At 41.7% G+C, this 12500-nt stretch overlaps 1 protein-coding gene across 1 annotated transcript in view; it reads right to left on the reverse strand.

Annotated features, from left to right (window-relative positions):
- Nucleotides 1–8464, reverse strand: part of LOC143106124 (tripartite motif-containing protein 16-like) — an 11998-nt gene extending 3534 nt beyond the window's left edge. The window contains exons 1-7 of the mRNA XM_076270315.1: nt 7830–8464; nt 7306–7401; nt 6768–7001; nt 6161–6323; nt 6019–6051; nt 5762–5821; nt 4904–4960 (exon numbers count right to left, since the gene is read on the reverse strand). Of these exons, the coding sequence (XP_076126430.1) occupies nt 4904–4960; nt 5762–5821; nt 6019–6051; nt 6161–6323; nt 6768–7001; nt 7306–7401; nt 7830–8414 (1228 nt within the window). The 5' untranslated portion in view covers nt 8415–8464. The remainder of the gene's footprint in view (nt 1–4903; nt 4961–5761; nt 5822–6018; nt 6052–6160; nt 6324–6767; nt 7002–7305; nt 7402–7829) is intronic.
- Between the last annotated feature and the right edge of the window lie 4036 nt (nt 8465–12500).

A 12500-nucleotide genomic window follows, 5' to 3' on the forward strand; every position in this document is an offset into this window, starting at 1 on the left:
ACGAGTACGACTTCGCACAAGTGACTCAACTGTCAAAATACGTCATCACCGCATTCACAGGCATTACTTGTTGAGAAAAGAAACATAGATCGAGATCAAGACTGCGCATGCGCTGAGACGAATCCGGCGGGGGCAGTGCAATTACTGCGGGTTAGGCACGTCGGCGCTAATGTTTGTGATAGCTGATAGCTACCTGTGGAGTTGAACAAATCGTCTTTTCCCCCCTTCGTTTATTGTCTTACGATGTCGGGAAGAACCTGTTGTGTGTTCGGCTGTTACAACAGCAGTGGGAAAATACAGATATGGAACAAAAATATATAAGTTTCCCTGCCGTTATTACACAGCCTGCCCCTGTGTAACACCATACATAAGCACCATAGATATATATCTATGCATAAGCACTACACAGATTCCCAGGGCGAGCCGAAGACCAAGCTGTTCGTCAGAAGTGGATTGTGAACATCAACCGAAAGGATTTTGTTCCGAACAAACATATCGCGGTAAGTTTTGTTTAACAGTATTAATCTTAAATCTTGCCAGTTGCCACAATGACTAGCATGCTGTTTAGTCTTGCATGGCGATACTTTAACGCTATCTATTGGTGTGTTAAGACCATAGGTTAAGACATGGCAGCCATGGTGGCCATCAAATCAACATGATTTGGCATTACAAACAGAAAACGTATGGAGTTCGGGGGCAGGCGACACTATGCTAGTTGCAAGATTGCTTTCCTTCTTTGGTAACGTTAGGCTAACTATGAAAACATCAGTCATTTGGAAAGATCTTAGTGCGTTTTCCTCCGATTCAGTATTGTAATAAACAGTTTTTGGGTAACACTCACATTTAAAACTCACTTGGATATTTGATGTAGATGTTTGATTTTGGGTTAAATTTGTTGTTGTGTTGAGTTATAGTCTACATGTAAGTCAATGTCCTTTTCTCTATATTTGTATTTTATCAGGGGTCAATGTCATCTGGAAGAGCACCTCCCAAAAGATGTCTTCAGCCCTCACAAGAGGACACATGTGCTTGGAACTTGTGCACAATGGAATAAAGAACAGTTGTTGATGTATTAATTACAGTTTATTTGAACTTGACACTTCATTTAATTTATACAATACATGTATCACACATACCAATTGTTGTTATATTATTATTACTACAATTACATTACATTAGGCTGACACTTTTTAGCCAAAGCGACTTGCAACATGGTAAAAACATTTAAAGCTTTTAAGAGCAATTCTAACAATAAAAAAAACACAATAAGTGCATCAATGAGTGCAATTGTCTGTAGTAGTGCTATGAGAGGAGATGATCTCTGAAGACCTGGGTTTTCAGACATTTTTGAAGATGTCGAGGGATGTCCCTGCTCTAGTAGGAACAGGTAGTGCGTTCCACCAACGAGGGACGACAGATGAGAAAAGTTTGTATCGGCCATATGTACAAAAAGGTTCAAATATGCTACTAGGCCGAGGTCAAATAGACTGGACCAGGTCAGTCTCTGTGGAAAATATTTAGACAGGATATCAACAGTAATGGCTCAAATTTAAAGTAATGATTCAAATATAAATATAATTCTCTGTGTAGGTAGGCATAGATTAATCAATAAATCCCTGTGTGGAAGTATGTGCAAAAAAGACACTAAACAGTAGTTATTTAAAAGGTAAGAATAGATTAATGAATAAATCCCTGTGTGGAAATATGGGTAAAAAGACACACTTAACAGTAGTAATTCAAAAGGTAAGTATAGATTTATCAACAAATCCCTAACAGCTAACTTGATGGTCCTTAGTTGTGAGTGAAAAGCCATAATGGCGTACAAAAATTGCCAAAAACTGTCCATGCCCAAGCCTGTGTAAATTCTGAGTCTTTGTCATCCAAATCATAGGCCTACACTGATCAGTTTGTGTCAGAGTCTTTTGTTGACTTAAAACTGTAGTTGTGGTCTGCAGTATCTGGACACTGGATGCCATCTTCTTTTGGGAGGTGCCATTGAGGTTTGGGAGATGACATTGACCCCTGATAAAATACAAATAGAAAAGGACATTGACTTACATGTAGACTATAACTCAGCACAGCAACAAATTTAACCCAAAAACAATCATGAACATTTTGCAAGATCTTTCCAAATGACTGATGTTTTCATGGTTAACGTTACCAAAGAAGGAAAGCAATCTTGCAACTAGCATAATGTCGCCTGCCCCAGAACTCCATCATACGTTTTCTGTTTGTAATGCCAATCATGTTGATTTGATGGCCACCATGGCTGCCGTAACGTTAGTAGTTAAAGCGAATCATTTTTCAATAGTGCCATTTAGTTGATGGAGATAATTATTCTGGCGACTACCGAAGTTCCTAGCACACACTTACTTTACAGTTTTGCTTCTACGTCAAATATTTGGTGCCATGTCTTAACAAACCAATAGATAGCGTTAAAGTATCGCCATGCAAGACTAGACAACAGCATGCTAGTCATTGTGGCAACTGGCAAGATTTAAGATTAATACTGTTAAACAAAACTTACCGCGATATGTTTGTTCGGAACAAAATCCTTTCGGTTGATGTTCACAATCCACTTCTGACGAACAGCTTGGTCTTCGGCTCGCCCTGGGAATCTGTGTAGTGCTTATGTATGGTGTTACACAGGGGCAGGCTGTGTAATAACGGCAGGGAAACTTATATATTTTTGTTCCATATCTGTATTTTCCCACTGCTGTTGTAACAGCCGAACACACAACAGGTTCTTCCAGACATCGTAAGACAATAAACGAAGGGGGGAAAAGACGATTTGTTCAACTCCACAGGTAGCTATCAGCTATCACAAACATTAGCGCCGACGTGCCTAACCCGCAGTAATTGCACTGCCCCCGCCGGATTCGTCTCAGCGCATGCGCAGTCTTGATCTCGATCTATGTTTCTTTTCTCAACAAGTAATGCCTGTGAATGCGGTGATGACGTATTTTGACAGTTGAGTCACTTGTGCGAAGTCGTACTCGTACCAAAGAAAGCCTAACTGTAAAGTTTGATTTCGTACTTGTAATTTTGAATTCATATTTTTTTTCCATCCGTATTCTGGTGGATAAAATACACACAATATATTTTATGCACGACTGGACTCATTCGAGAATTCACAAATATTTATTTTATGCACAACTACAGACAAATACGCACGTGTATCAAATCTATGGACACGAATATTTTGACAGCTATCCCACTCCATATGTATGTGTATGTGCCTGTGTGTGTATGTCCCTGTGTGTGTGTGTGTGTGTGTGTGTATGTGTATGTGCCTGTGTGTGTATGTCCCTGTGTGTGTGTGTTTATGTGTGTGTGTGTATGTGTATGTGCCTGTGTGTGTATGTCCCTGTGTGTGTGTGTGTATGTGTGTGTGTGTATGTGTATGTGCCTGTGTGTGTATGTCCCTGTGTGTGTGTGTGTGTGTGTGTGTGTGTGTGTATGTGTATGTGCCTGTGTGTGTATGTCCCTGTGTGTGTGTGTGTATGTGTGTGTGTATGTGTATGTGCCTGTGTGTGTATGTCCCTGTGTGTGTGTGTGTGTGTGTGTGTGTGTGTGTGTGTGTGTATGTGTATGTGCCTGTGTTTGTATGTCCCTGTGTGTGTGTGTGTGTGTGTGTGTTTGTGTGACGTGTATGTGTGTGTGTTTGTGTGTATGTGTATCTGACCTGTATGTGTATGTGTATGTGTATGTGTGTGTGTGTGTGTGTGTGTCTTCTGTGTGTGTGTATGTGTGTCCCTTCTGTGTGTGTGTATGTGCTTGTGTGTCTGTGTGTGTGTGTGTGTGTGTGTGTGTGTGTGTGTGCATGTTTCTTTGTACATTAGTGCAGTGCTTCTTAACTGATCTTGCTTTGGGATCCACAATTTCCCATTTACTAAGTCGCAACCCATGTGTATGTGCCTGTGTGTGTGTGTGTGTGTGTGTGTTTGTGTGTGTGTGTACGACCCATGTATATTTTTAGCAATCAAATGGAATACGCTGAGCTACATGGTAGGACACACACAGTGCCTGCAGGCCTACTTGTTTGGAACATGCTGATGTTTGGCATTACATTTGTGAAGTCTTCAACTCCTGATGTCACCTTTTAAAGTACTCGACAGGTTTGTCTTTGACAGGTGAGCTTTGTTTCCATGTGGCATTTTCTCTCATGAGCCAGCAATTCAGTGAACACCGCACACTGAGGTTTCTGTCCCGTTTTGTCTCAATTTAAGTGAATCCATATCCTACTTTAAATATTCAGGGTTGTAGCCTACTTGCGTTTACCGCTAAAATGATGTCTAACATGACCTGTATATAAACATTGTATATGTCATTGGCAATTACTGACATACAAATAAAGTCTATCAAAATAAAGGTTCAATATTAGATCTGATAAGGTAGCATTTTAAATGGGCGATTTTTTTTTACTCAAAACAGGAGTAAGAAACACTGTAGTGTATGTGTGTGTATCTGTATGTACTATGTGTGTGTGTGTGTGTGTGTTTGTGTATGTATTTAATTCTACTTTGTGTGTGTGTGCGTGTGCGTGTGTATGTGTTTGTGTATGTATTTAATTCTACTTTGTGTGTGTGTGCGTGTGTGTGTGTGTGTGTGTGTGTGTGTGTGTGGGTGTGGGTGTGTGTGTGTGTGTTTGTGTATGTATTTAATTCTACTTTGTGTGCGTGTGCGTGTGCGTGTGTGTGTGTGTGTGTGTGTGTGTGTGTGTGTGTGTGTGTGTGTGTGTGTGTGTGTGTGTGTGCGTGTGCGTGCGCGTGCGTGTGTTTGTGTGTGTGTGTGTGTGTGGTGGTGGGGGGGGGGGGGGTCTGGGCTGGGCTGGGCTGGGTGGGTGGTGGTTAGAGACCATTGTGCCTTTGTGCATGTGTGTTTGTTTGTGTGTCCAACTTACACTGCAAGAGCTCCTCTCTGGTCACTGGTTCAGGATAAACAGCCTGGACATCAGACACTGAAACAGAAAATATCACTTCACTAACAAATAAAACTTAGTTACATATACAGTGAAGAGAATATATATGAATATATAGTTATATATTCATGAAGAGAATATATATTGATGACAGCACACACATTTTCAAATCACATCAGTAGAGATTGTATAAAGAAGGTTATGTGGCATATGAGTCTCCAGCTGCTTAAATCTTAAAGGCCTCCAACCTCCCACTGACGAGCCCCTCATCTTCATTAGGAGGGTAGGGGCATGTTTAGAGGCCCTCATCTTCATTAGGAGGGTAGGGGCATGTTTAAAGGCCCTCATCTTCATTAGGAGGGTAGGGGCATGTTTAGAGGACCTCATCTTCATTAGGAGGGTAGGGGCATGTTTAGAGGCCCTGATCTTCATTAGGAGGGTAGGGGCATGTTTAGAAGATCTCATCTTCATTAGGAGGGTAGGGGCATGTTTAGAGGACCTTCAGTTCTAACCACCACAATCAGTTCATTATCACAAGACAACTGCAGTAGTAGTAATCTAGTGGTTTGGAGTAAATGATAAGGTTACTGTTTGTTAAAGCTGAATTCTAACTCCATCTCTGATCTCAGCTTCTGCTTTTGTTTGCTGTTATTGATACATGTAAACATCTAAAGGGCCTTCATTTCAAACTCTGGGGCCCAGCCACACCCCCATGCCTCTTAGGTTTGACATCTGAAAGAAGGTTCTAAAGATGCAAAGATTCAGTGAAACTATCATTCCGTTGCTAGACCCCACATATAAAGCCGTAGAGGCTGTCAGAACCAGAGAGTAAAGACTTACTGTGTGGTGGCAGAATCTCTTTACTGTTTGTTCTTCTGACTGGGATTTCAGGATCAGTATCTGGGAACCAACACAGAGACACTCATTCACCCAGGATCAACAGAACAAACCAACACACATCTTGCTTAGCATATTATCTTGTGTGTACTCCACTTTTTGGGAAATGTTTGTTTTTAACATCTGTGAAAGGCCTGTTAGCTCTGGAAGGAAGTTTTATTTCAGCTGAAGATGGGAATGCAACTTAATGACAGACTCACATTCTAAAGACTGGATAATTTGGATATGTGCCACTGTTGAGAGACAGAACATACAGAGTCAAATGAATCCATAACTGTTTGAACATAACAGTGTCTTATAAAAGTAGTTCATCATTGCGTCCATTCTAGAGGTTTGTCCAACCTGCTGCAGATATCTTGGCTACTTCCTGCTTAAAGATGCCATCCAGTTTCTCCTCCAGCTGCACCTTCACTGCAGAGACAGATTCCTTCACAGCCTCAAAAGAGACACTTGGGTTGATGGTCATACTGGGAGAGCAAGGAGAGTATCGGAATGATGGGATGTTCTACAGAGACAAATATAAAAGTTGAGAGTGTTGAGAGTGTGGAGGTCATGTTGGTTGGAACTGTACTGCAAGGAGCACCAGTGACTGACAACATTCTGCAGAGAGAAACACAAAAGGTGAGACAGGCCACCTGAATATTCAGTCAGGACTGTTTCTCCAAAGGCTGCAGACATAATGAGTTAAATCAGTTGGTTTACTGTGTGTGTAATTATGCATTAGTGTGTTTAAGTGTGTGTGCATGTTAGATACATACTGTACATACTGCATGTAAATCAATACAATCTATTAGTTACCTCATCACACATCATACAGCTCACATATAGATTTTGTATTACACACTGTTGGTGATTGGACATGTCATATATTTCACATAAACTATCAACTCATTACTTTGTCTTATTCTTTACATCTAATTTTAGTTTCAGGAGTGCAGATCAAATTTACCTTTAGGAAATGGATGTGATCCTCTGTGTGTGAAAGCTGCTCCAGCTCAGCATCTCTCCTCTTCAGCTCAGCAATCTCCTGCTCCAGTTGCTTCAGGAGTCCTTCAGACCAACTCACCTCAGCCTTCTCCTGAGCTCTGATCAGCTCTGTCACCTCAGAGCGCCTTCTCTCAATGGAGCGGATCATCTCAGTAAAGATCCTCTCACTGTCCTCCACTGCTGTCTGTGCAGAGCTCTGTTAGGAGACACACAAAGAGGAGGGCAGGAGACACACAGAGGGAGGTGAAGCTGAAAGTGTTTCATGGTGTCAGTGGTTCTTTGTGTGCGGTAGAGATGGCAGCAGAGACACAGTTACTCACTGGGTTCACTACAATCTGTCCCAAGAAGGTGGAATTAGAACTTGATACTGCTAATGTGTCTGCTATTATATGCATCATTAAGCAAAAGGATGAAACTAATTCTGAGTATTGATGATCTGTGATATTAATGACAGTAACATCTGAAACCTTCATCAGTCTGCTGTTATCTTCTCTACTCACCTTGAGAGTCTCCACAGCCTTCCTCAGCTCCTGCAGCTCCTTCTCTCTCTCCTGGATTCTCTGCTGGAATCTTCTCTGGGTCTGCCCCAACTGCTTCTGTTGATAGAAATACAGACAAACTCAACTATGCTTCCTATTTATTTATCAAGACAATGATCACAAATAGCCCATTGCTATTTCTTGATGAACAGGTAATATAAACAACATGAACTCTATTCAGTTGGAGAACTGGTTTAAAGCATTAAACACAAATCAAGCTGGGTCAGAACCTGTATATCGGTCCCTTTATGCCGTATCACATTCAGGTTGATGCTGCCATGTCAATGTTTAACAGATTATACAACATTTTGCACTTTGCACCTGCTAATGATTTCCTGGTTTGTGAGTTCTCTAATGAGAACAAGAGTCTGCAAAAAAATCTGTAAACTTTAAGAACTATAATGTTCTTGTTAAATACAAACACATTATTTGTGTATTAGACCTTTCAAATAAAATGAAGACACAAGTGTAGCTCTAGTACTCACCTGTTTGTTTTTCCATTCAGCAGCAGCTGTGACTGTGTCATGGCCTTTATGTTCGTCCATCGTGCACAGATAGCAGATACAACTCTGATCAGTACGACAAAATATTTCTAAAACCTTCTTATGTTCAGAGCAGATCCTCTCCTGTAGCTGGCCTGTGGCATCAACCACTGAGTGTTGTCTTGGGTTTACTTCATTATGAACTTTGAAGTGAGTTTCACAATAAGACAACAGACAATCCAGACAGGACTTCACGGCTTTGAGTTTTCTCCCAGTGCAGACATCACACTCCACATCTCCAGGTCCAGCAGTAGATAGAGCAGGAGGGGCAGCGTGCATTCTGGTCTTCCTTAGTTGTTCCACAAGCTCTGCAACAACATTATTTTTGTTTAAAACGGGTCTTGGAGAGAATGTCTGCCTGCATTGTGGGCAGCTGTAAACTCCCTTCTGGTCTTCCTGGTCCCAGCAGCCCTTAATGCAGCCCGTGCAGTAATTGTGTCCACAGTGAAGAGTCACTGGATCCTTCAGTAGATCCAAACAAATCGAGCACATTAAAATGTCTTCGTTACTTGAAATCGCCTCTGCCATTTTCCTTACGTGCAAACAAACACTAGCCTACGAGAAGCTGCTGAGTAACAAATTTCTTTCACTTTCGTTTCTTCTGCGTGTTCACAGCTTCCTTGTTGCGTGCAGAACGTAAAGTGCCAGCCCATTTTTGTTAATCATGAATAATTAATAACATGACAAGCTGCAAACATGATGTGACCTATTATAAAATACTAACATGAGCTGCATAGCCTACATCTCTAATTTATTGCTTTAATTGTGAGTTTCCTAGCCTGGCTTAATTGCCTTCCTACGTACTTCCGCTCGATTTTCATCTCCCTCCACCACTCCGTCTGGGATTTCGGCCATTGGCCGCGTTCGCAGCGGTAGATTCGACTCCGCGCCAATCAGCGAGCAGGAGGCGGGAGTTGTGAGAGACGACGTCGAGATTCTGCGCTGTGTTTGAATTGTAGTCCTCGAGGAGTTTGGCAATGGCATAAGTTAATGAAGCAATTCAGTCCGTGCTGGCTACGCTTCCAAATATTCAGGAACTGAACTCCGAACAAAAAGAGTGTTTAACACATTTTATTTCGGGCAAAGATGTCGTGGCCCTACTCCCTGTGGGATTTGGGAAACGTTTGATTTGTATCGCGCAGTAGCCTCGATATTAAATTACAGCATGTGCGGCAGACCCGGTATGAATGAAGCGGCATGTTTTCAATGATCACATCTAGCTTTGACAATTGTGATGATATTGTATCGCCGAGGCTATTTGCCCCAGTGTTGGGCTTTCTGTGTTCCCGGCGTGTGCGTGTGTGTGTGCGCGAGTGTTTGTGTCTCCCTCTCCCTCCTGTGTCATGGAATGTGTCAATGAGTTCTGATGTGTTTTGATTGGGGGGAGGTGTCCGGGAGGGAATATTTAGGTGTATGGATAGGTTAGCTATTGCTAAGGGGAGGGAATAGAATAGGGGGTTCTAAGACGTCTAAGTTTAGTCAGAGTAGAAGTGGATTACATGCGACTGAGTTGTGTTGCGTTGTGTTGTTGGCCGATGAGTGTGAATGACGAGTGATTGAGACCGTGATTTATCAGCGATCATTTTGTTGTTTTGTAGTGGACACCTCCTGTTGCCCGTGCACTAGCCTGTACATCTATAGGAAATAAACTACCGGAGTTTTGGAACGATATATCAGCCTCCCCGTCTCCTAACTTCTCATCAGCGTTACAATATGTTATCTTCAACCTTACTGTTGAATAGTTATTTGCTATTCTTCCACTAACTCTTACATTTGTATCGCAAAGCTGGCATGGTCATTTACATCCATCTTGTTCGCTTTGGTGGGGAATGATAATTGTTGTGGGCAATTTCTGAGTGTTGTAGTGTAGCTTACTTCACGATCGAGCTGGCGCATAATATACGTCACGGCCAAACTTTAGCGATTGGGTGAAATCAGATCCAATCGTTTCAAACTTCTACAGAGTCCACGCATCCAGCTTGCAAACGTTCGTCAATAGCCGAGATCCCAGACCCTTGTAGAAGCGAAGCTTACCAAGGGGATGGCAAATTGCCAGGCTATGAGTTTCCCCATGGATAAGGAAAAGTGAAAACATCCCAAATATGAAAGGAACGGAAATTAAACTCTAAAATACTTTCCCCTCAAACTAGATATTTGGAAAAAAGTAGATTAGGCCTATCGGAATTCGGGACGCATTCATGTAAAGCCACCGATTCAGAAGTGACAAAATGCATGGGCAGACGGCCGCAGGGCAGCTATTCATAGTTGGATATCAGCTGTGATGGTGCTGCCATCTAGTGGAGATATGTTGTACTATGTGCCTCAAAGTCTGCACAGCAAGGAGTAAAAAGAGCTGTACTGTAGGAGCCAGACATAAATCAAGACTGAGGTTATATTCATGTGTGTATTTTAGTGTGTCTATTTAGTTTTGTGTCATAAGTATTTTCTGTTAGGTATAATACAAATGTTTTCACTCTGTGAACTCAAGTCTGAATATAGTCGGACACACGTAAAGAAATCAGCATTACAGCCCATTGCAGGAAAAAGGTCAAGACAAGTAGGCGTCCTGCAGATTTAATTACACATATATAATAATAATGCTGTAATACCCAGTCATGTCAACAGGTGGCAGTGTTGTGTTCTGGAGAAGTCGTGGGCATCATCAGCATTTGTATTTCTAACTGCTGATTTCCCCCAGAGAGCCAGACAGATAACAGACAGATGGAGGCGTCTGTGTGCTGTGTGTGGAAACAGTGTGAAGTGACAGGAGTCTGATGGAGGAAAACTGGATGAACTTAGATTTGAAACTCAAACCCAATTCCCTGATATTTGCTGTTTGAAGTTCATTGGGTGTTTTTTGACAGCTATATGACCTGGTGATAACGGGGTGCATGTGCATTGCTGTACAAGTGGTAAAGTGAGCCGTTCAGGTGTGATAGAGGCACTAAGTGGGCAACACCTGTGCAGTTTGTTTACTTGTATCTGCACCCAGACACACCTGTGCAGTTTGTTTACTTGTATCTGCACCCAGACACACCTGTGCAGTTTGTTTATTTGTTTCTGCACCCAGACACACCTGTGCAGTTTGTTTATTTTAAGTTCAGGGTTCCTGACAAAATACCAGCGGTCATGCAACACAATAATAACAGGCAGTGCAGAAGATACCCCATTAAAATAGGCATTTTACAGTTACTGCCTGAGGGTAGAGTGCACTATATGGTGCTTCTATTTCTATCTATACCACTCTATCTATACCACAAACCTTTTTATTGTAATATAATGTATACACAATATTGTATAGTCATACATCCCTTTATTCTTACCTAAAGAAGACTGGAGGCGTGAGGGGAGGTGGTGGGTTGTGAGCAAAGTTAAGCCAATGCTGTTGCTTCGGCAGGTAGACTGCAGAATAAGTTACCTGGCAGATGAAGAAGGAGGCGTGGCAAATTCCGTCACGCTCCTCCTGAACTTCCGTTTGTAAACGCCATTAATCTCCAGCTCCTCCGTGGGCTCCCCAGTGCCATCCCTGGAGATGGACTGCAGCTGATCCAGGACAACTTGTCTCCATGACAACCATGCAATGCCCCAAGGTAGCAAAATGTACTTTATTTGTGCTTTAATACATACATGTACTGTAATTCCATAAGTGACCTGAAAACAGACTGACAACTGACATCATAACACTTCACAAGATGGAAATGAATATTGCAAGTGAGGCGTTTCAAATCCTGGCCAATTAAATGCACAATTTGGAAGAATACAAGGATTTCAAGGATCTCATTTTTTGGTGCTGCTTTAGGATTAATGCAGATTAATATTTTGTTACATACAATGGCTTTCGCAAACAGCCATGTCACTCAAATACCCATGTGAGGATTTCAACAACACTCAACATGGTTAAGACTTGCACACTAAAACAATAAACAAACAAACAAAAAAGAAAACGTATCAGTGATGACAAATGTTCAGCTAAACAGCAGCTTCAGTTTTGCAGTATTGTGTTACCTCTGAGATGGAAAGAATATGAGCATATATATTTTAGTGTGTGAGGACTAACATCAGCTGATGAAGTTCCCGCCGTTTAAAGGCATCAGTGTTACAAGAGACAAGAGGAAGATGTAATCATATTTTGAGTGGTTATTGGAAAGTTATAACAGTGCAAAAATATAGTGGGAAAAATCTCCATGATTTGTCTGTAGACTGTAACGTGAAAACACAGACATGCCCTTCCTCACTGTTAATCTATCGTCTTTATAATCTCACACATGCTCATGGAGAAGGACATGATCACATAACTCATCCTGAAGAGAATACCAGTGTGTGTCTGTGTGTGTGGTGTGTGTGCGTGTACAGTACATGACTGATTCATGTCAATAGTGGTGAATACTCCAATTGCTATTCTGTCTCATTAATGTTTATATTTGGATGATTAACAGGTTGTGTAAGGGTTGGGTCATCACCTTTTGTCATTTGTCAACATCGTGGCCAGTTTCAAATACTATGGACAAAACCTTCAAGCAAGGTTCACCATAACGGATAATTCTTCACAGAACACAAACTCCACACGTGGGAAATCAACAAGCAGATTTCATACAAGTTACACTCAGCCAGTGA

This window comes from Alosa pseudoharengus, unplaced genomic scaffold, assembly GCF_046254945.1.
Source record: "Alosa pseudoharengus isolate Yale_2024_CS ecotype anadromous, Long Island Sound unplaced genomic scaffold, YU_APseudo_1.1 YU_APseudo_1.1_scf_6, whole genome shotgun sequence".
In the NCBI taxonomy this organism is placed as follows: Eukaryota; Metazoa; Chordata; class Actinopteri; order Clupeiformes; family Clupeidae; genus Alosa; species Alosa pseudoharengus.